We start from the raw sequence: 25,027 nt of genomic DNA on the forward strand, positions 1-25,027 counted from the left end.
TTTATAAATTGTGTGCCCACCAACATAAACTTATAATTACTGTTTTACGCAGATGCATTTTAAATAATATGAGAAAAAAAGGAGTTACAAACCAAAAACACATTAATACTTTTATATTTACCTATATAGTTACCTTTATCTTCTCTCTGCATTTCTTCCCTCCCTTTTCACCCTCCTCCTTCCTTTTTCTTTCTTTTCTTTCTCAGAACATTGGTAGGAAAAAGAAAAAAAATATATTTTATTATTATTTTAAATTGGGAAGCTTATATTGTCCTTGGTGATCTATCTGTTCTCTTGCCTTTGATGCTTCCATGGCGCTTTGCACATACATCCTTGTATTATTATTTTTTCCCTTTTTACATTCAAGTCCTGCATCCTCAAGTAGGTAGTAAGCATAATGGGGGTTAGGTGGCTATACCTTATATTTCTCTACATGTCTATTATCAAAGGAAATAATCTATGTCTACGTTGTTGTTGTTGTTGCTGTTAGCTGCTCTTCAGTCTGCCCCTGACTCACAGCCACCCTATGCACAGTGGGATTGGACCATTGTGATCCAAAGGGTTTCATCGGTTAATTTTCACAAGTAGATCATCTCTCTTCCTAGTCTGTATTAGTCTGGAAGGTTCTCTGAAACATATTCAGCCTCACAGCAACATGCAAGTCTTCACGGACAAATGAGTGGTGGCTGTGCGGGAGGGTCATTGGCTGGAAATCAAACCTGGGTCTCCTACGTGGAAGACAAGAATTCTACTGATAACCACCACAGCCCTCATTCTGCCTATAAAACAACAACGACAACAACCCAACCTGTTGCTATCGAGCCAATTCTGACTCATAGCAATCCTACAGGACAGAGTAGAACTGCCCCATAAGGCTTCCAACAAGCAGCTGGTGGATTCAAACTGCCAACCTTTTGTTTAGCAGCCAAGCTCTTAACCACTCTTAACCACTGTGCCACCAGGGCTCCTTTACCTATATATAAAAAAAAAATCAAATCAAATCCGTTGCCATCAAGTCAATTCTGACTCATTGTGACCCTATAGGACAGAGTAGAACCGTCCCATAGAGTTTCTAAGGAGCAGCTGGTAGGAACTGTTGACCTTTTGGTTGCCAGCCAAACTCTTACCCACTCCACCACAAGTGCTCCCCTAACTATACAAACCAAAGCTGGCAGTTTGAATCCACCAGGTGCTCGTTCTACCTATACAGAAGTTGCTTAAAGCAATATTGATGGCATAATAGGTGTCCGGTCTACTTTCTTCAAGCAGGCAAACTATTTTATCTCCATTTACAGTGAAAATACTGAGAATCAAGGGAGTTCAGGATGTTGAACAAAATCAACAACAAAGAGAGCAAAAAAACCTTGTTCTGCTGGGCTTTGTACCCAACATTGTTTCTCAGGCAGCTTGCTTCAGTTACCTCTTAAAAGCCTGAAACAAACTTTCCCACACTAGTACTAACTTTTGTCAACAGGCAGTACTTGCAATGAATAATCGAAGACAACATTTAGTTTGAGATGCTTATCTGTTCTAAGTCAATACCGAAAGTAAATGAAATAAGAAATTGTTTCTCACAGACTTCCTGAGCAGTAGAGAGAATGAATTTGGACCTTATTCTCAACCAAAAGACAGTGCTTATGAGGGCAGCTGTGTACACAATTCTCAATTAGCAACTTCAAGTAAAAGAGGGAATGGCAAGAGTTTGCCCTGCTCAAAACTGGAAGCAGGTGGAACTTGTCTTCTGCGGCCAGCAGACCTACTTACTTGACTTGAGAACAGCTAAGGGGTAATAGAAGGCACAGATGAGGATTTAGAAGTTAGATAAATAGGAGGTTTTGTTCTGAATCACTGCCATATAAACTGCACATTCTGAACAAGTGACCTGTTCATCTGAAAAATGTGGGTTGCTGTGAGGATTTATTTAAATCATGTAAAAAAAAAATGTGGAAGAGAGAACATTGATGTTAGCTTTCCTATTTCCTTCATTGGCTATGTCTCACTGCTCTGCTTCCCCAGGTGTTCAATGTCCTCATTATTTCACCTTCTTATCTCTTATTCAAGAAATGGGCTGATATTTTCACTCTAAAGTGTAAATGACTATCAGGTTCAATGCTTTAGTTTTTATCGGGATGTTTCTATTTTAATGAGGAAGTAAAATCTAACATGCAAGGAATGAGACTATAAAATGGAGTCTTTGCTCACAGAAGTCCAGACTTACTAAACACCATTTCCCACAACGTGGAACCAGGGCTCCTTAGAGAAATGGCTGATACCAGGATAGGGGTAGGGAAAGTACAGAGTGAGTCTGGAATATCTTGTTATGCCAGAAAGGATAGAAAAGCTAAAAAAAAAAAAAAAAAAAATGGTGGGGGCATGTCAAAAGGACATAGAAGCCAAACTGAAGTGGCTCCTACTAGCCAAATTTGGAACAATTTTGATGATTAAAATGAATAGTGACAGGAATGGATGATAATACTGTCAGGGATTGAACTGTTTCCTCCCAAAAATGTGTGTATCAACTAGGTTAGGCCATGATTCCCAGTATTCTATGTTGTCCTCCATTTTGTGATTGTAATTTTATGTTAAGAGGATTAGGGTGGGATTGTTACACCACCCTTACCCAGGTCACCTCCCTGATCCAACCTAAAGGGAGCTTCCCTGGGATGTGGCCTACACCACCTTTTATCTCTCAAGAGATAAAAGGAAAAGGAAGCAAGCAGAGAGTGGGGACCTCATACCACCAAGAAAGCAGCACTAGGAGCAGAGCACATCCTTTGGACCTGGGATCCCTGCTCCTGAGAAGCTCCTCGACCAGGGGAAGATTGAGGACAAGTACCTTTCTCCAGAGCTGACAGAGAAAGAAAGCCTTCCCCTGGAGCCTACACCCTGAATTTAGACTTGTAACCTACTAGACTGTGAGAAAATAAATTTCTCTTTGTTAAAGCCATCTACTTGTGGCATTCCTGTTATGGCAGCACTAGATGACTAAGACAAATACAGTAAATAAAAATAAAATTTTTGAGTCCATAGCTACATTTAAAAATTTTAAAGGTGGCTGTGGAGAAAAGAGGAAAAACTATTTTTTCCAAAATAATGCTACCTAATAGATGTGAAAGGAAAAATAAAAATAGAAAGTTATCATTTTATAACCACTACAGTAATTTAATTTGGAGCTCTGGTGGCACAGTAGTTAAGATCTCCGCTGCTAACCAAAAGGTCAGCAATTTGAATCTGCCAGTCACTCCTTGGAAACCCCATGTCTTAGGCTGGGTACTCTAGAGAAGCAAAACCAGCAAAGCATATAAATATATAGAGAGATTTATATCAAAGAAACAGCTCACATAATTGTATAAGCTGGAACGTCCTAAATTCGTGGAGTAGGATAGAGTCTTATCCCATAGCCGCAGGGGCTGGCAAACCTAAGATCAGCAGGTCAGAGAGCAGGGCTCCACTCACAGGCTGTGAAGATCAACTAATTCCAGGATCAGCAGATAAGCTGATAGCTCAAGTCCCAAGAACCGGAGGTCAGACAAAACAGGAGGTAGAGGCAAGATCCAGAGCAAGCAAAATGCCAGAATGTCTGCTTATATTTGGATGGAGGCCACACCCCCAAGGAAACTCCCTTTCAGCTGTTTGGCTACTCACAGCAGATCCTATCATGGGAGTGATCACATATAAACCCTGAGAATGATGGCCCAGGCAAGTTGACACACAATCTTAAACATCACAGCCTATGTGGCAGTTCCATTCTGTTCTGCAGGGTCACTATAAGTCAGAATCGACTTGCCAGCAACAGGTTTGTGTTTTTTTTTTTTTATAGTAATAATTGATTCAGGCAATAATTACCAATGGATGTTAAAAGTTGACAGTGAAAAGCTTTTGGGGAACAGCATTTTCACACAGTGTCATGTTCCTTAGTAACTGAGATGGAAAAAAACACCTTTAACAATGGCGAAATCTGGCAGGCCCCATCCTGAGGAAATGATAAAATTTAACATCCCCAATAACTGGACAAACAGTACCGCGTTCCCACTGATGTGATGCACTGAGCTTACAGTATCATGTCTGCAGTGTTCCTGCCAAAAACGGTTAACCCAGATCCAGTCATGAACAAACAGACAAATCCAAATTGAGAGACAGTCTGTAAAACACCTGGACTCTTCAAAAATGTCACTGTCATGAAAGATCACACACACACACACACACACACATATACACACAGGCTAAGGAAGTGACTACATTAAAGCAGGCCTAGATTTTGACATTAGATTTTGGATCCTGTAAAAGAAATAGAAAATAATAATTGGGGACAATTGAGGATTTAAATAAGGATATTAAATAATATTGCATCAATGTTAAATTTCCAGGGATACTCCTATGGGGTTAAGTTGGAAAATTTCCTTATACTTAGAAAATGTGTGCTGAAGTATTTAAGGTTCAAGGGTTATGATTTTTGTTATTCTTGATACATATACAGAGAGAGCATGAATGAGCTAGAGAATATGAATCAGGCAACAGTAACATAAAAATAAAGAACTTTGTACGTAAGAAAGAAATACAGCCCCAAAAGTAGGCCAGTTATTTAATCCTATGTAATTATTCTTCATAAGTTGGGATCAATTCAGTGGCAAGGGGTGTGGTTTTTTTTAAAAAAATTATTCTTCAGGAAGATCATGTTTGTAAGAAAAATTGGACAGAAGTATTAGTTCAAGCTCATCTTCAGAAAAAAAATGTCAGAAGTTTAATACCTTCAAGGTCCCTGAGTCATCTACTGTAGCCAGAAACCTTCAGTCAGCAGATTCTCTAATAGGTAGTAATTAATTTCATTCACTTAGACATGATGGTTTTGCTTACCTCACACTGTTGGACAAAAAGAATGCTGATTGCCTGAAGAAATATTTCAGTAACAAGTTGAAATACAGATCAGAATGACTGAAGAAGGATTGCATATGCTATATTTTATTTTGCAATGATTATCTTTAAAAATCAGCTCTGAGCCTTTACACGAAGAGATATATGCATACTCATGTTCACTGCAGCACTGTCTACAATAGAAAAAAGATGGAACCAACCAAGGTGCCCATCAACGGATGAATGAATAAATAAATTATGGTATATTCACACAATGGAATACTACGCATCGATAAAGAACCATGATGAATCCGTGAAACACTTCATAGCATGGAGGAATCTGGAAGGCATTATGCTGAGTGAAATTAGTAAGTTGCAAAAGGACAAATACTGTATGAGACCACTATTAAAAGAACTTGGAAAATAGTTTAAACAGAGAAGAAAATATTCTTTGATGGTTAAGAGAGCAGGGAGGGAGGGAGGGAGAGGGGTTTTCACTAATTAGATAGTAGATAAAACTATTTTAGGTAAAGGGAAAGACAACATACAATACAGGAGAGGTCAGCACAACTGGACTAAACCAAAAGCAATGAAGTTTCTGGAATAAACTTAATCCCTCAAAGATCAGCGTAACCGGGGGTGGGGGGAGGTGGGGACCATGGTTTCAGGGAACATCTAAGTAAATTGGCATACTAAAATCTATTAAGAAAACATTCTGCATCCCACTTCGGAGAGTGGCATCTGGGGTCTTAAACGCTAGCAAGTGGCCATCTAAGATGGAACAATTGGTCTCAACCCACCTGGAGCAAAGGAGAATGAAGAATACCAAAGATACAAGGTAATTACAAGCCCAAGAGACAGAAAGGGCCACATAAACCGGAGACTACATCAGCCTGAGACCAGAAGAGCTAGATGGTGCCCAGCTACAACCAATGACTGTCCTCACAGGCAACACGACAGAGAACCCGTGAGGGAGCAGAAGAGTGGTGGGATACAGACCCCGAATTCTTATAAAAACACCAGACTTAATGGTCTGACTGAGACTAGAAGGACCCCAGAGGTCATGGTCCCCAGAACTTCTGTTACTCCAAGACAGGAACCATTCCTAAAGCCAACTCTTCAGATAGGGATTGGAGTGGACTATGGGATAGAAAATGATACTGGTGAGTGAGCATCTTGGATCAAGTAGACACATGAGACTATGTTGGCATCTCCTCCCTGGAGGGGAGATGAGAGGGCAGAGGGGGTCAGAAGCTGGTCAAATGGGCACAAAAACAGACAGTGGAGGGAAGGAGTGTGCTGTCTCATTAGAGGGAGAGCAACTAGGAGTATATAGCAAGGTGTATATAAGTTTTTATATGAGAGACTGACTTGGTTTGTAAACTTTCACTTAAAGCACAATAAAATAAATAAATAAACAAAATCAGCTCTGAGCTCCCCTAGGCAGAGTCTCCTCCTCACATCTGGAAGAGTGTTCTTTGAAGTAAGCTACTTGTTAGTTCTATGAACTTGCGTACTTCTTTGTGTATCAGTTTCCCCATCTGTACAATAATGATTAAAAATATTACAGACCTCATCAGGTTATTGAGGAAAATGAATTAACACATGGAAAGCACCGAGAGTAGTACATGGCACCTAGTAGGTACTTCAGATATTTTAGCTATTATGGTCATTCTTGCTTATAGCTTCAAGATTGGATATCGTCTTGGCCACCAATCACATTCATACAAAACATTTTTCTAATGTCAAGTCCCCTACTTGAAAGAAACATGTAGCTTCTCTCTTTTCTGTATAAGGTTAAACCCTGATCAGTTTTGTTTTGTTTTTCTTTATTGTTTTGTTTTTAGGACCTCTGAGAAATATTTCCAAATAACATCAGGAAGCATTTGTTTATCTGGCTAACTAATTTCAAAACTTTCATTAACTATACTGGATTTTAAGGTGTTTCCCACAACTGCTCGTATTAATATACCCTTCATACATCTTTCCTGGCATTTCTACACTCCTCCGTTGTTCTTCTACCACCCATCTGTCAGTCTGTTCTACTGTGGTGGCCCACATGTTACTATGATGCTGGAAGCTATGCCATTGGTATTTCAAACGCAAGCAGGGTCGCCCATGGTTGATAGGTTTCAGCAGAGTTTCTAGACTAAGACAGACCAGGATGAAAGACCTGGCGATCTACTTTCGAAAATTAGTCGATGATAACCCTATGAATCACAACAAAATATTCTCTGATATAGTGCTATGAGTCCCCTACGTTGGAAGGCACTCAAAATGCAGTGGCTGCAACAGTGCACTCAAGCATACCAACGATTGCGAAGATGGCAAAGGACCTGACAACATTTTGTTCCATTGTATTCAATGGCAGCTAACAACCTTTGTTCGTACAGCCCAATTTGTTATTGCTCATGGTTAAGTAGCCACCCTCTTCTTCTGTCCTTACTGTCCGACATAAATGATCTGAAAAATCCCTTTCCTCTATCCTCTTGGTATTTTAATGTATGTTTGATATAAGTCATAATATCTAACCTATGGAGAAAAGTGAGCTAGATGTTGGATCTGCTTATGCAATATCATTTTAATGTATTTTCAACTGTTACGCATGTGGAGGTGTCAAGGCACCATATTTAGCCACAATAGTTTCAGATACGGTTTTCTCAAGCTATAATAAAATACAAGCAGTATTTTTAACACAATGATCCCCATCCTCATTAGAAAGTGAATGTGGTTTTATCCATATACGTAATGTAAATTAAGGAACTTTGCTTTTGAAAATACAAAATACACCCCTGTAAACAATGAAAGGTACCCTGGGTAATTATGCTGTAAAATTTGATTTTTTTTTTCTTTTAGGGACAAACATCTGTAGATTAAATGATTAGCCACTATGTGTCACTGTTCGGCCTTTATTTTTAAAACCTGCTTACACGGGTTAGAAGGATTTTTGTACATATAAAATAGGTCACAACTGAATGGGAGGCATGGATCATCTTTTCTACTAGAGTGTAGAATGATGACATGTCTTATATTTACTTAGATAAACTGAGATAAACTATAGAATTTATGTGTTTAAATGGTATTCTTAGATTTGTCACATTGTCAGTACCTTTTACCAAATGTCTATTTTTGTTCCCTATTGTTTTCAAGTTTTTTAAAAAATGGTATCTATACCTTGTCATATAAAATTTTATTTCTCATGAGTTATTTATGACAAGATAAAATAATTAAGTCCAATTATATTTGGTTTAGAGATTTGGGGTGAAATTAAATATGCTTAAGAAATTTATTTTCATTCAATAAATGGCAAACTAAGTACCCTTTCCCCTCATTTAAAATATAATTGATAATATTACCCTGTGCAGTAATTTATCTTTTTATAACTTTTGTTTCTCCAGGCATTCTAGTCTTAAATCTTCCATGGCGACATTCATTTAATTATTTGATATCTATCTTTTGTTGCTGTTGTAGGTGCTGTCGAGTCGATTTTCATTCATAGAGACCCTATGGGACAGAGTAGAACTGCCCCATAGGGTTTTGTAAGCTATAATCTTTATGGAAGCAGATTGCCTGGTCTTTCTCCTGCAGAGCTGCTGAGTAGGTTCAAACTGCCAGCCTTTCGGTTAGCAGTTGAGTGCTTAGCCTTGTGCTACCAAAAAAAAAAAAAAAACCCCAACCTGTTGCTGTTGATTCTATTCCAACTATAGGACAAAGCAGAACTTCCCTGTAGCTCTTCCACGGAGTGGCTGGTATCAAACTGTTCACCTTTTGGTTGGCAGGTGAGCTCTAAACCACTGAGCCACCAGGACTCCCTTCTGCTACCAGAGCTCCTAATTAGCCTTTACGTGACATTATAACTGTGACTAAAGTCCATCACACTTTCAAGCCTTCTCAATCCAAAAATCACAGATACCAACATTCTTCCTCTATCACCGTATAACTTTGCTGTTATGACATTTTACTATTTAGAACTTCAAGACTGGAAGTTGTCAAATCTTGAATTTATGGTTAATTTTGTGGTTACCTGCTCATGCTCCTTCTGACACTATGCTTCACTTTTCTAAGTGATGGGACCCCAAGCATCACTCAAATGACTATGGCTGCTACTGCTGTGTAGAAGATACTGTGATATGATGCCTGGATCCCCGGCATCTGGGGTGTGGCCAGCAGACAGCCCTTGTGCACCAGCTATAATCGTGAATTGCCTCAACTGTCACGCTTTCAGGGCTGCCTGTTTCTAATGACTGGTCAACACAGAAGTATAAAGCCCAGACCCCTTTCATCCCATCTCAAGACAACCAGAAGGACCACTCCAGCTTCAGAGCTCCCCAGGGGATAGTTGGAACTTTCACTAGGACTGCATTACACCTGCTTGCTCCTTTTGTCCACTTCTGCTTCTTTCCCTTATTTCCCTTCCACAGCTGTTATTCTCAAGAGCACTTCTGCGTGCTAATCTCAGTCTCAGAGTTTGCTTCCTGGGAAACCCACCTTGTGACTTGCTACTACAACAAAAATCTGTGAAGTAATGATTTTTTTCTCCACTTGTGGTGGAATTTTAAAATCCCTTGCTCTTTAGATTTACAGTCTCCAGTGGCAGAGATGCCTTCACTCCTAATTTGGCCTGAACTTCTCCATTGAAATCTTAGAATTACCTCTCTTAGGGCAGCTCAACAGGTAGGTGCTAACATCTTCTTGCAAATGTTGAACTAAAATGCATTAAGAGGTAGCTTCTGTAAGCGGTATCTCTGAAACGTGAGTCTATAAAAGCTGGAAGAGCAAAATTCCCAGTGTCAGGGAAGTCTCTAAATGAGCATGAGTTTCATAATGCGTCAGTTACTGTTCATTGTGAAGTAGGGATGAATATCTCCTTTTATCCACAGTGGGAAGTAGTCCACATTCTGGATCCTCTTTCTCCAATCACTAGCCACCCCAGCTGAAATCATCTGTGGGAGTGAAGTTAGTCCCTGCTTCCCAGCCTCCTCAACTGAGAGTTTAGAGCCACTTAGTTCCCAGGAATTTCTGTCCAAGATTGTCTCTAACAGAAGCTAAAGCTCACCCATGGGTTGTGTCTGGGGTTGGTTTTGCTTCCCTAAACTTGGTATTTGATGGAGCTCAAGTGAGCTCCGGAAACTTGGGCTCACTGTGATTACAGGCCCCTAGAAGACGTAAAGTGTCAGTTTTTGTCACCACTTTTTTTCCTAGGACTCTACCTAGAGCTTTAAATTTTCTTCCCCAGGACTGGGGCATTAGTATTCCAAAGTATCTCCCAGATTCTGAAAATTGTCACAGTCTAGAAATGTCGGCTACTGCATTCAACCACCTGTGGACATTGATGCTGGCTCAAATGTAGCCTGAGTTTGCCATAGTTCTTTGGATATTATGGACTGCAGTCTAGAGAACCAAGTTAACCCCTATGGCTTCCTCCCTCTCTCTGTTGCTGAAATCTAACCTATGTTGCACTTCTTCCTCTCTCTTCCTTTCCTTGTCCCTTCTTCCTTCCTTCATTCCTAAAACAGCCAGAAGAATTCTGTTTTGGGGACTGTGGAAGGTACAGCTCTGCCTAAGCAATGCTGTCAGGATTCTCTAGGTGTGTCTAATAAAGCTTGCTCCAGGAGTGAATGCTTTGTACTGTTTGTTGCTGGTAGGGTCGCTCCGTTAGTATGGCTGCTCTCTCTGTGTATCTTCTGTACATACACTTCTAGCTGGTATGTACTCTCAGCATCCAGGGCATCTAGAAATCTGCAGGGAAAGTCTTAGAATCCTCCATTTCTTCATTCCTTCAACTGTGTGTGCAAGGCACAGATTTTCTCTTTACAAGTACAGCCTACTTCAGTTCTATTTAAGGTGCCTAATAGAGTTTGTCTGCTAACCGAAAGGTCGGCAGTTCAAATCTACCAGCCACTCCTTGGAAACTCTAAGGGCAGTCTACTCTGTCCTGTAGGGTCGCTGTGAGTTGGAATCAACTCAATGGCAATGGGTTTGATTTGGTTTTAATCAGGGATTGGAGCCCTGGTGGTACAGTGGTTAAAGCGATGGACTGCTAACTGAAACTTGGCGGTTCGAAACCACCGTGGTTCTGCAGGCGAAAGATGTGACAGTCCGCTACTGTAGAGATCACAGCTTTGAAAACTCTATGGGGTCGCTATGAGTTGGAACCAACTTCACCGCAGTGATTTTGGGGGCTAATAAGGGATCGGAGCCCAGATGGCACAATGGTTAAAGCAGTCGGCAGCTAACTGAAAGGTTGGTGGTGCGAACCCACCAGTTGCTCCACAGGAGAAAGATGTGGCAGTCTGATTCTGTAAAGATTTACTGCCTTGGAAATCCTATGGGGGTAGTTCTACTCTGTCCTATAGGTTACTCTAAGTTGGAACTGACTTGATGACAGTAGGTTTGGTTTGGTTTTTGCAATCAGGGATTCTCTCCTTTTATCTATCCATCTTCTTACAGCCCAACTCAGAATGTAAAAATCTCATCCTGATTGCGTCTTTCTTTTTGAAAATAAATTTGGGTTTGTTTTAATTAAAAAGGTAGTATTTGACCATTTTGGTGAAATTGGAAAACTTCTAAAAATTAAAAATAATCACCATTTAAGTGACCTTTACTAATAACTAGCGCATTTTCTTTCACCTCCTTTTAGAGTGCATACGCTCACACCCCAAGACATACTCGTTCAGAGTATGTAACAGCCAAAAGTTATTTAGTGCCTACTGTTAAAAAAAAAAAATTATTTTATGAGCTAGGATTTATGTGCATCTTACATGCATTTGATCCTCACAACAATCCTATGAGGTCATGTGGGGGGAACAGTTTGTATTTTTGTCTGCAGGCACTCATTCCCCTTCCCTTCTACTGATAACCACCTCATTCATGATTTCCTCTTGGGTCTGCAGTCACTGTGGGCCAGCCAGTCTAGGTGCGCTATCCTCTTCTGGCAAAGGGTTGGACACATATCCCAAGACAGAATGACTCCCAAAGACTGAGCAACCATTTTACCATACTTCTCTAGGTGTTTATGCCCTGAGAAGGTGCCCCATAGTTATTGTGATCTTGAGCCAAAATGCTGCTCTGGGTCCTGCCTTTTCATATGCCTGGTTCCTCAGCCTTCCTTCTCGATCTGTGAGTTTTCCTATATTTTTCCAACAACATTTTTTTTTATTATTAAGTTATCCAAGTTTGGTTTCTCCTACTTATCACCACTATATATAACCAAACAAACAAAAACAAACTTGTTGCCTTTGAGTCGATTCCAACTCATGCTGACCCCACTGCTCCATTGGGTTTTCCTGGCTGTAATGTTTACAGAAGCAGATCACCAGGTCTTTCTTCTGTGGTGGTGCTGGATGGGTTTGAACTACCAACCTTTTTAGGTTAGTAGTTAGTTAAGCATAAATTACTTGCACCACCCAGGGACCTCTAACCAATACAGCTGTACCACTTAACCACTATGTCACCAGGGCTTCCAATACAGAAATATACTAGCATTATCTTAGTTTACTGAGACTGAAACTGAGGCTTAATAACGTTAAGTGACTTGCCCACCACCCAGGCAATAAGTCGTAGCAAGTCTCTGTAACACTGAAGTTTGTGCTTAATTATCCCCGATTCTCTTTTCGATCTCTGTTTATCATAGATATGTGTGTGTGTATTTATATATATTCTTCCACAGTTGAGATTCTACTGTATTCACAATTAAAAGAATTTTCAGTCTTTGGTTTTTTCTGATAATAAAATGACTGTAGAAAGTTTCACAATTACTGTAAAGTATAAAGAAGGTAAAACTCACCTAATATCCCAATATCTAGACATTATCAACCACTGTTAACATTTATTTCCTTCAATCTCTCTCCTCAGTGCATGTATATATATTAACCACACATATATGCACACAGAAATAGGAATCAATACATAAATACATATTTATATATACACACACACATATACTATTATATATGTAGAGATCCATACTGTATGCACAGATTTGTATCCTTATTTTTTCTTTGGTCTTTTGTAAGCCTTTTCCTGAGTCTTTAAACTTCTCTGAAAATATTTTAATGGTTATATTTAATTGTATGGGTATATCATAATGTATTTAATTATTCCTCTTTTAGACATTTAATGGCCATGTCTTTCTCCCCCCCCCCCCCCGGCTTGATAAATAGCAGTGTAATCAATAACTTTGTTGGCATTTGATTTATTTTCTTAAAATAGATTCTGGAAGGGAATTATTGGCTTAAAGGGTTTGAATATTTTAAAGGCTCTTGATATATATTGCCAAATAAATTTCCAAAAGATTATGCCAATTTATAAAATTACCACTAGTATTTGAAAGTTCAGTTTCATTCAACTCCCCAAACATGATGTTGTCCTTAATGGTTGCCATGCAGTTAATTCTGACTCATGGACAGCCCATGTGTGCAGAACTGCTCCATAGGGTTTTCAAGGCTGTGACTTTTCAGAAGCAGATCCTTAGGCTTTTCTTCCGAGGCAATTCTGGGTAGGTTTGAACTACCGACCTTTTGGCTAGTAATCTAGCACTTAACTGTCTGCACCACCCAAGGATTCATGAATGCCCACTTTTAAAAATTAATGCCAATTTAATAGGTAGAAAATGATAGCTCATGATGTATCCAATATTTATATCGATTATAAAGTAATATAAGCTAATTGCAGAAAAAATACAAATACAAAAAAAGCTTATAGAAAATAACAATCACTCATAATCCATATATTGAAATAACCACAGAAGTTTGATGAATATTGTTTTCAGTCTTCTTGATGTACATATATTAAAATACATAAAATAATTTTTACAGTGTTGAGGTCATATGGCTTGTATTTTTATATCTAAATTTGTATTTAATGTTACACATTGTGACCACTTTCCTGTTATCAAATATTCTCTTAGGCATTACTTAGAGTTTAATCACCTGTGGCTTTTGGTGATAAAAGTTATGTTTTCATATGCTTCTAAGTATATATGATTACAGTAGCTCATATTTGTAAAGGAGTTTACAATTCATAAAACCTTTCAGCATCCATTATCATTACCGCCCCTGTGAGGCAGACAAGTCAAGCAGTTCCATTAGCATTATTTTAGGGGTGTGTTTTTTTTCAGGTATAAGAGAGAGCTGAGGTCAACTGCTAGTGGGGAATAAAGCCAATATTCAGACCTGATTTTCAATTCTTAAATCCTGTACTTTTCATTCAGTCACATTACCAACACTCTCAGTGTCCAGAAATATAAAGTGAATCCCCATAAAGTAAAAAAGTTATGGACTAGTGTTAAGGGACCTGGTAGCAAACAGACGTACCTTATTTTTAGAAAGAGCCTGGTTTATATTTGGGGGCTTTTAATTTCAGTCAAACATCAGTTATAAGCGTGCATTCTTAGATAGAGCATGAATTAACGAGTTTATGAATAAGTGAAGTAATGGACATCAAAAGCAAGAATAATATTCTAGCCCATTTCAAGAACCTCGCCATCTATTAGTACCTTGGAGAGCTTCCAAATTTCTATCACCAGCCCCTCCCCCCCCCCATATTCTCAGGAAAGATAGGTTTTCAACTCCCAAAGGAAAATGGGAAGCATTGTGAATATATCGATATCTTCCATGATTTTCAAAAACTGAAAGACCATTTCATTTTTTAATTTTGTACCTGAAAACGGGCTTCCCTTTTACCTCATTTTTAAAGATGCCCATGATTCTGTGATCCCATGCGCATCTGTATGATGTAAACAGAATTTTTTTTTTTTAATCTTAGGAAACATTTCTTGGCCACCTCTGAAAATGTAAAATATCCCTTTTTCAATGAGAGCCCAGGAGAAAATCAGCTTCCCTTTTCTCGTCAGACTTCGCGGTACGTACACGTGGATAATGTCCAACGAGTGGTTTTTATTCACGTACACGTGCTGTTTCTGAAGACCTTACAGGCAGCAGAGTGCGGATCTCCACAGGCGCAGCCGGGAGGAACTGCAAGGGCTAGGGAAGAAGCATGAAGCGGGAAGATGCCTGCACCCTGCCGGTAGCCCGCGTCCGCTGGCGGCCACGCTGCTCCTTCTGCTCCTTCTGCCTCCAGGAGCTGCGCAGGTACCTACGCAAGCTTTAACCGCGCCAATCGCCCCGCCGCGCACGCGCGCTCCACTCCCCGAGCTCAACCTTCTTCCCCAGCCCTTACGGCACCTGCCAGGTCACAAACCTCTTCCCACCAGGTCCCGCTCCATCCCGGAGTCTCAGGCTTGTCTCACGTTCATTGGTCGGAGCCCCAGGGCGCGTCCAATCAACAATCCGTCCTGCGCAACCTAGTCCCGCTCTCCCCTCCCCCTGGCCGCCCCGTCCCGCCACTCCCGGCTACCTTCTTTGTGACTGGTAGGCGCACTGGTCACTCAGTGCGGCCGGGCGCGGTGGGCGGGGCTGGGGAAGGGGTGGGACGGGGGCGGGGCTCAGGTGCGGCGCGGCGCGGAGGGCGGGGGAAGGGGCGAACGCCGAGGAGGTGGGGGCGGTGGCGAGGAGGGGGCTACGCCGCGACGTCGGCAGCGCGAGGTTTTGCGCGTGAGCGGCGCCGGCGCTGGGCCTCGCTCGCCAGCTTCCCGGCCGGTTGAGCAGGTCGTCGACGCCGGCTCCTAGCGGAGCGCGGGGAAGTGGAAGGTATCGGCGTCAGCAGCGTAGTCGACGGCGGCCCTGGCCATGGAAGAGACGCAGCCGCTTCCGCAGCCCGGGCTGCCACTCTGCGACAGCCTCATGATCTGGGTGAGTGTGAGGAGGCGCGGAGACACGAGGCCCGGGGCGGGCGGCCCGGGGCGCCTCGTTCTCCCCAGGTGAGACAGAGGAGTCGCAGGGTCCCCCTGCGCTGGGCGCCAGCCGCCCTGACCTCCGCGCCGTTTGTCGTCCTTGAACGCGAGGGTGACACCTGCGGGTCGCCGGGCAGGGTCTGTGGCGGGGGGGCGGTTTTGGGGGGGTGGATGTAAAGGAAGCCCCGGGGCAGGAGAGGGGGACGGCGGAGGAGGCGTGGGTCTTAGCCAGAGCATCCGAACTGGATCATGCCCCTGACAGCTGTGGCAGGAGCCAGTCGCTCATTCCCTTTCCTTCCAGAGCCTCATTTCTGCCCCTACCTGTGGCACAGCGGGTAAGCGCTCAGCTACTTACGGAAGGTCGGCGGTTCGAACCCACTAGCCGCCCCGCGGGAGAAAGATGTGGCAATCTGCTTCCGTAAAGAGTGCAGCCTTGGAAACCCCATGGGGCGGTCCCGCCCGGTCCTATAGGGTCGGTATGAGTCGGAATCGAAATCAACTCGACGGCAGCGGATTTTTGTTGTTGTTGTTAACCCGCGCCCAAATCCGAGACTTTCAGGTTCATCGACTCTCTTGCCTTCCATCTGCTGAATAGCCATCCTATAAGGGGCTTTTGTGTCTCTTGGGAGTGAAGACCCTACCCCAAACGGCCGCCCTCCGCCCCCCAACCTCCAAACACCTTGGTCTGCTTGGGCACAGGTGGTCAGGAGGGTAGCTGGTTTTTTAGGTTGCAGATCGGTGCTCCTCCAGTACCCCTGGATGTCCGATCTTGTAGAAACCACTTAGAAGATACATTTCCATGTATTTCCTTCGTGGAGAAAAAGATGTATTGGGAGTGGGGACTCGTTTTCCCTTTTTTCTGTCTGGTTAGCCTCCCCCTCTAAACGGACAGCATTTTCTTTAAAGGAAAGGAATTGGCATTTTCGTTTACATTTCAGGATTTCTATTAATTTGTATTGGGTTTAGACAGGCAGAACGTGTCCCCAGATTCTTCAGTATTAGCAGTAAGCAAAATGATGTCTCACCTCTTCGAGTTTCCCACATAGGAATCAGAGAGCTGGCATTCAGGTGTGGTTCCTAACCCATGTTGGGCAAGGATGGTGCTCCATGGCCCACAGGGTACTGGTGGTGCCCATCCCCAGACCAGTTGTTTAGTTGTGTGTAGGGGAGTGTGTGCAAAATAGAATGTAAACAGACTGGATCAGGAGTTGGTAATTAGCTAATGAGATTTCCTGATCATCTCCTAGTGTGTGTAATTCAGAAGAATGAGAAATTGAGACAGTTCATGGAAGTGTGTGAAGTCTCTTGAAAATAATAGTAATTTAAAGCAGTGCTTACACTTTGGTGGTAAATAGCTTTGTTTTAAGTGGAACATAAATATCTAAGTTTTCTGAGTTAAAAACAAATAGCTGTTATTTGTATTCTCATTTAAAATTAGTATTGGAGTTTAGATGCTGTATTTAAGACTGTCATGAAACAAGGCAACATTACTTTTAAGGATCTGTTTTGTTAAAATTAATGACTAATTAAAGGGTGTATCTAATCTGTTACATTGTTGCTCTAAGCTTCATCTGACTGAAGTAGTAAACTTTATGATGTCATAGGCTTACATGGGAACTAATGGAGAAGCACATGATTTTCTTGAATTATATTGCAATGTTTTAAAATATTATGTAACTTTTTTCTTTAAACTAAGGTTTATTGAGTCTACTTTGTGCTAGGCACTGAGGAAGACAAAGATGTATAAGAATCATAGGGCTTTCTGTTTTAATCAGAATGGAAGGTGGAAAAATGTATAATTACAATGAAAGCAGAATTCATTAAAAATTGACAAAAATTTCATAAACCAAATGATAAGGAATCATAGGTGACAGAATACACCTGGTTGTTTGCTCCCTAGTCCTCTCTCAGGCCGCTGAGCACTGTGGAGAAAATTGAATGACCATTAAGACTGTTGCTTCTGCAGGTGCTGCTACAGCCAAATCCCATTGTTATCGCTTTGCACACCTCTGTGATTAAGATACCTGGACAGTTCTTCTCGACAGCACTGGGCTTGGGCTTCTCTTAGCACACCTCTATTAGTACTATCTTTGAGACCTCAGCTCATTTCCCCTTTAGGCAAATGACCACCTCCTCCTCCTCATTTCTGGCTCTGACTTTAGACCCCATCCCCTTCACGCCCTTTAGAACTTTGCTCCATCATTTATCCCCTTTCTGTATTTACAAGTTGTTCCTCCTCTCTACAAATAAATGTTTGGGGTCCCTGGCTGGTGCAGAGGGTTAAGAGCTTGACTACTAAGTGGTTGGAACCTATCCAGAGGTGCCTTGGAAGGCAGGCCTGGCAGTCTGCTTCCAAAAGGTCACAGCCTTGAAAATCTGATTGAGCATCTACTGTGCACATGTGAGGTTACCATGAGTTGGAATCAGTTCGATGACAACTAACTACAACCCCCCAGAAAACCAAACCCATTGCCATCAAGTCGATTCCAACTCATAGCAACCCTGTAGAGTAAAACTGCCAAATAGGGTCTCCTAGGCTGTAAGTCTTTATGGAAGCAGACCAAAGGGTTGATGGTTTTGAACCACTTACCTTACAGTTAGTAGCTGAGCACTTAACCACTGTACCACCAGGGCTACCTCTTAACAACAACAATATATAAACATGCTCAAATCTTACCCATCTTAAATGAAAGAACAAAGAGCCAGAAGTCCCTATTAAAACCACCGTTTATTTCCTCTTTCACGAATTTCTTGACATTTTTTTTGTGTGTGTGTTTGTGTGCTCTCCTTTTATACTTCCTTAACTGCCATTCACTCCTCAACCCACTGCAGTTGATCTTTTTTCTCTAAGGCTTTCACTCAGTTACCAGTTTCCCAAGTCTGATAAGCACAATATTGTCTTTATGGTATCTTCTTGAAATGGTCTGCCTTCGTTTCTTGGGCACCTGTCTCGTGGCTTTTGTTTACCTTGCTGGTTGATTGTTAGTCAGCTTTGCCTTTTTTTTTGGCCTTTGCCAGCCACTGCATTATTAATGTTCCCTCACTTCTCCGAACTCACCTCACACCGCACTCTCTCATCCCCAGTATACTGCATGGACTTTCTATTTTTTTTCAGGAAGCCAGTTTTTTTTTTTTTTTTTTAAAATACATCAGGACCTTTTTTAAAAATTTTTATTTCTATTACCTAAAAGATTCTCCTTCTAGTTCTTCCGGTGACTGGCTCCTTCTCACTACTCAGGTCTTGGGTCACATGTCATCTTTCGGTGGTACTTTCCATGACTGCCATTACTGAAGTAGTATCCCCTACCCTTATCCCAGTCTAACATATTAATCTCTTTCTGTTTCCTCTATAACAGTTAACACTTTCTGAATTCATATTTGCTCCCTGGTCAGAACCCTTGTCTGACTTGCTTTCGCTTCTATCCCCAAGAATAAAAGCTGTGTCTGGCACATAGTAGGTGCTTGATAAATACTTGAGTGAATGAATGAATACATAAATTAATGAATTGGCCCGCTTTTCTACAGATTCTCATTCTGTCTAGGCTTATGATTTACAGCTTTCTAACATATATTTCTAGCTCTAAATATCTTCTTAAGATATAGAACTACTTACTGGCATATTAATCATTAGCACTAAAAAAAAAAAATTTCCCATAGACATCACAAATTCAACATTTTCAAAACAAAATTCATCATTCTCCCCTCAAAAAAATTGAATGCCCCTTCCTGTTTTTACTATCTTACTGACTGACACCATCTTCTCAGCAACCTGGAGTCATCTTTGCTCATACATTTGGAATTTGAATAGTCAGACATTTATAAATTAAACAGTGAAAATGGGCCCCCAATCCAGTTCCACTTTCATGAGTCAGTCTTTGTAATAGTTTCTTGTATATCTTTGTTATTGTTGTTAGCGACCCTGTGTACAACAGAGTGAAACACTGCCCAGTCCTGCACCATCCTCACAATCTTTTTTATGCTTTGAGTCCATTGTTACAGCCACTGTGTCAATCCATTTCGTTAAGGGTCTTCCTCTTTTTCACTGTCCCTCTACTTTACCAAGCATGAAGTCCTTCTCCAGGGACTGATCCCTCCTGATAACATGTCCAAAGTATGGCACACCTTAGTCCTCAAGGTGACATCTTTGCTTTTTAACACTTCAAAGAGGTTCTTTTGCAGCAGATTTGCCCAGTGCAATACATAGTTTGATTCCTTGACTTCTGCTTCCATATGCATTGACTGTGGATCCAAATAGAATGAAATCTGTGACAATTTCAGTCTTTCTGCCTTCATCTTGATGTTGCTTATTGGTCCAGTTGTGGGGATTTTTGTTTTCTTTATGTTAAGGTGTATTGCATAATGAGGGCTATAGTCTTTGATCTTTATCAGTAAGTAGTTTAAGTCCTCTTCACTTTCAACAAGCAGGATTGTGTCATCTGCATAATGAAGGTTGTTAATGAGTCTTCCTCCAATCCTGATGCCCCTTTCTTCTTCATATAGTCCATCTCCTGAAATTATTTGCTCAGCAGATTGAGTAAATATGGTGAGAGGACACAACTCTGACATGCATCTTTCCTGATTTTAAACTATGCAGCATCCCCTTGTTCAAACAGCTGCCTCTTGCTGTATGTACAGGTTCTGCATGAGCAGAATTCACAGTGTTGCCCATAATTTGTTATGATCCACACAGTTGAATGCTTTTGCATAGTTAATAAAACACAGGTAACCTCTTTCTGGTATTCTCTGCTTTCAGCCAAGATCCATCTGACATCAGCAATGATATCCCTCATTCCACATCTTCTTCTGAATCTAGCTTGAATTTCTGGCAGTTCCTGCCCATATACTACTGCAACCATTTTTGAATTACCTTCAGGATAGTTTTACTTGCATGTGATATTAATGATACTGTTTGACAATTTCTACATTCTGTTGGATCACCTTTCTTTGGGATAGACACGAATATGGATCTCTTCCAGTTGGTCGGACAAATAGCTGTCTTCCAAATTTCTTGGCATAGTTGAGTGAGTGGTTCCAGGGTTGCATCCATTTGTTCAAACATCTCAATTGGCATTCCATCAATTCCTGGAGCTTTGTTTTTTGCCAATGCCTTTAGTGCATCTTGGACTTCTATGTTAGTATCATTGGTCCAGGAAAATTACAGGGTGCTAAGAGAAGCTATATGGAGCCCTGGTAACGCACACAGTTATCTGAAAGGTTGGTGATTCAAACTCACCCAGCCACATAGCAATCTGCTTCCATAAAAATTACAGCCGAGAAGACCTTATGAGGGCAGTTCTACCCTGTCACATTGGGTCACTATGAAGTGAAAATTCCTTGATGGCTCCTGACAGCAACAAGAGAAGCTATGATAGGTAGACCTGAAATAACACTTGCTGGACCTGAAAAATGAGTATGACAAAAAACTAATTTTTTTTTTAGGCAAGGAATAAATGAAAAGTTACCGTATTTCCTAGCAATTCCACTCCTGGATATATACCCAATAAATATGAAAACATATGTCCATACAAATGTTAATTGCAACAGCATTTTAATAGCCAACAGGTAGAAATAACCCAAATGTCCACCAGCTGATGAATGAATAAACAAAACATGCCATATCCAAACAATGGAATATTATTCTGTCATAAAAAGGAATGCAGTACTGATACCTGATGCAACATGAATGTACCTCAAAAGCATTATGCTAAGTGAAAGAAGCCAGTCACAAAAGACTACATATTATATGATTCCACTCATATGAAATTAGGATGAGGTGAGGAGAATAGAGAATAGATGGATGATAGCTAAAGTGTATGGATGTTGTTTTTTTTTTTTTTTTTAATTTGTTTTGATGACTGAAATGTTCTAAAATTGACTGGTGATGGTTAAACATACCTGTGAATATACTAGAAACCATTTAATTGTACACTTTCAATGAGTGAATTACATGGTATATGAATTATATCTCAATAAAGCCGTTTTTTGAACAAAAAGGTTAAAGGTTACAGTGTTCCACATTGAGAGAATAATATGTGTGAATACAAGAGGTGGAAAAGGAGTTTAGGGAGTTTGAGGAACTAAAGGCAGGCCTGTCTGGCAGAAGTATATTGAGCAAGGAGGGAATACATTGCAAGATAAGACAGTTGAGGTTGGAAGCAGCTGTATACTGAAGGACCTTGCAAACCATTTTAAGTACTTTGAACATAATTACAATGGAATTGGGAATCCATCAAAGAGTTTTTAACTTCCTTTTGAAAGAAAATCGCATAGTAATACAAGTATGTTTTTAAAGATCACTCTGTAATGTGAAGAATAGGTGGAAGAGGGCAAAGGTAGAAACCAAGAGGTTAGGAGGCTGTGGCAGTAGTCCCATGAGAATTGATTAGATTTGGTGTTACTGGAGATGGTAAAAGAAGATGAATTAAAGAGATACTTAGAGATAAAGTCTGAAGGACTTGGTGATTGACTGAAGGTGAGGTGAGAGGAATGTATCTTGGACGATGCCTAGATTTACAGCATAAGGTACTGAGTTTGGAAATCTTGGAAGAGGAGCAGGTTTGAGGAGAAAATCAATAAGTATTTACCATATGCATGAACCTTTAGTAGAATGATTGTATTTCCTTTTTGGTGAATTCTGTTCATATTCTTAGTTCAGTTTTTCCTGTTTGCACTTTATGTATAGTAAATTACTCTTATTGATTGTACCTCTTAAACCTCTCTCATACTGGTCCCTGCTTCTCTCTTCTCGTTGCTGTTGACCTACTTCAGGCCTTCTTAATCACTTTCATGGACTGTTGCAGTAGATACAGTAGCCTTACTGGACTCCCTAGCTCTGTTCTTCACTCATGTTAATGTATTCTTCACACTGCAGCCATGACGATCTTAGTAAAATGAAAATCCAATCATGTTACTCCCCGTATGTGCAAATATTTGGTGGTTTTCCAAATGTTTTTCCATGATTTTAACTCCTGCCTCATTTACATCTTCTGTTTCTCCAGTGACACCCTACCCTCATTAATGAGCATAAGCTTATAAACTCTCACACTTATTCACTGGTTTTTATACCAGGTCAACATTAACCCTTCTGTAGTTCCAGGAATATGATCAGATGCGTTAACACCTGTATACCATCACACATGCTGTTCCCAGACATCTGGAATGCCATCTGCCCATTTGACTAACAAACTCCTACACATCCTCTGTCCATGTGATTCCTTGATTGTGGAGCCTTGCCTTACTTCCCTAGGCAGAGTGAGTCATCATCTTCCCTATGTTCCACTGTATTTTTTCTGTTCTGTTTGCACTTCTGCTTTCCAATTAAATTTTAAATTGTCTCTTCATCTTTGTAGCCTTAGTACCTCTTACAGGATGTAACTTGCATTAGATACACAGTAAAGATTGACTAATACATGGAGAAATACATAGAAAAAGCTTAGAGGTTCTTTTGTTTTCTTTTTTTTTTTATGAAATGTAACATACAAACAGTAAATATATAACATGTCCTAATCTTAAATGTACAGCTCAGTGACTTTTTAGTATGTTTATGCTCACGTAACCTCCACCCAGATCAGATGGAGCATTTCTAGCATTCCTTTAAGCTCCTTCCTATTATGATGTGACAACTATTCTGACTTCTATCACCAGCGATTAATTCAGCTTCTTCTTGAAATTCCCATAAATGAAGCCATGTACACCTGTGTGTAGCTTAGGTATTTTACTCAGCATGTGTGTGAGATTTATCTGTGTTTTTGAGTATATCAGTAGTTTGTTCATTCTTTTTTTTAACTGCTGTGTAGTAGTATTCCATTGTATGTGTTTGTTGTTGTTAGGTGCCGTCGACTTGGTTCCGACTCATAGCGACCCTCTGTACAACAGAATGAAACACTGCCCAATCCTGTGCCATCCTCACAGTTGTTGCTATGTTTGAGCCCATTGGTGCAGCCGCTATGGCAGTCCATCTCATTGAGGGCCTTCCTCTTTTTCACTGACCCTCTGCTTTACCAAGCATGATGTCTTTCTCCAGGGACTGGTCCCTCCTGATAACATGTCCAAAGTAGGTAAGATGAAGTCTTGCCATCCTGGCTTTTAAGGAACATTCTTGTATTTCTTCCAGTTGCAAGGATTTTTGTTTTCTTTATGTTAAGGTGTAATCCATACTGAAGGCTGTCGTGTTTGATCTTCATCAGTAAGTGCTTCAAGTCCTCTTTACTTTCAGCAAGCAAGGTTGTGTCATCTATCTGAAGATCTGATATCTTAGGCATTAGTGAGATGAAATGGACTGGTATTGGCCATTTTAAACCTGATGGTCACATGGTCTGCTATGCCCTGAATAACAGATTTAAGAGAAACCGTGTTACATTCATTGTCAAAAAGAGCACTTCAAGGTCTGTTCTGAAGTACAGTGTTTTCAGTGATAGAGTAATATCCATTCACCTGCAAATTTTATTCTAATTTATACAGCAACCACTAGTGACAAACATAAACAAGTTGAAGATATTTACCAACTTCTGCAGTCTGAAATTGATCAAAATGCTATCAAGAGGCACCGATAGTTACTGGTGATTAGAATACAAAAAGTTGGAAACGAAGAAGGATCAGTAGTTGGAAACTACAACCTTGCCGATGAAATAACACTGGTGATCACTTTATAGAATTTTGCAAGACCAATGATTTATTTATTGGGAATACTTGTTTTTTAATGAACAGATGACAACTGTACATGTGGACCTCGCCGAATGGAAAACACAGGAATGAAAGTGACTACATCTGTGGAGATGATGGAGAAGCTCGATATCGTCAGTCAGAATAAGACCAGGGGCCAACTGTGAAACAGACCATCAATTGCTCATATGCAAGTTCAAGTTGAAGCTGAAGGAAATTAAAACAAGTCCACAAGAGCCAAAGTACAACCTTCAGTATTTCCCTTCATCTCCGTTGTATGAAAATACCACAATTTATCCATTTTTCTATTGGTAGATGTTTGGCTATTATATTAGTTAATTTTATCGGGCTACTATATTATTGATAGCTTTTGGCTGCTATGATTGAAGCTTCTGTGAACGTTCTTGTACATGTCTTTGTGGGTCATATGCATTTGTTTATCTTGGTGTTATCCACCTAAGCATATTATTAAGTCATTGGATTGTTCTATGTATGTTTAGCTTTAGTAAATACTGCCAGTTTTCTGAAATGGATTTGATATCTTCTTTGACCTATTGGTCATTTAATAGTGTGTTGTTTGATTTCCACATATTTGTGTAATTTCCAATTTTACTTTGGTTATTGATTTCTAGTTTTATTCTATTATGGTCATAGAATATACTTTGTATGATTTCAGTCTCTTTAAATTTATTGAGACTTGTTTTGTAATCTAGCTTATGGTCT

The 25,027-nt window shown here is 40.5% G+C and overlaps 2 protein-coding genes across 7 annotated transcripts in view; both read left to right on the forward strand.

The window, feature by feature from the left end:
• FGGY (FGGY carbohydrate kinase domain containing) overlaps positions 1–15,201 on the forward strand; it is a 627,007-nt gene extending 611,806 nt beyond the window's left edge. For 2 of the 4 annotated variants that reach the window (XR_007516666.1, XM_049879407.1), the window contains one exon: positions 14,617–15,201. Coding sequence is in view for 1 of the 4 variants with exons in the window: in XM_049879407.1 (XP_049735364.1) it covers positions 14,617–14,640 (24 nt within the window). In the remaining 3 variants the exon portion in view is untranslated. The remainder of the gene's footprint in view (positions 1–14,616) is intronic. The other 2 variants (XR_007516664.1, XR_007516665.1) reach the window with 2 other exon arrangements.
• Positions 15,202–15,339: 138 nt separating this feature from the next.
• Positions 15,340–25,027, forward strand: part of HOOK1 (hook microtubule tethering protein 1) — a 77,134-nt gene continuing 67,446 nt past the window's right edge. For 2 of the 3 annotated variants that reach the window (XM_049879396.1, XM_049879399.1), the window contains exon 1: positions 15,340–15,602. In XM_049879396.1, coding sequence (XP_049735353.1) covers positions 15,540–15,602 — 63 coding nt within the window. In that variant the 5' untranslated portion in view covers positions 15,340–15,539. Of the gene's footprint in view, positions 15,603–24,349; positions 24,547–25,027 lie in introns of all 3 variants that reach the window. The other variant, XM_049879397.1, reaches the window with a different exon arrangement.

Source organism: Elephas maximus, chromosome 3 (genome assembly GCF_024166365.1).
Source record: "Elephas maximus indicus isolate mEleMax1 chromosome 3, mEleMax1 primary haplotype, whole genome shotgun sequence".
Lineage (NCBI taxonomy): Eukaryota > Metazoa > Chordata > Mammalia > Proboscidea > Elephantidae > Elephas > Elephas maximus.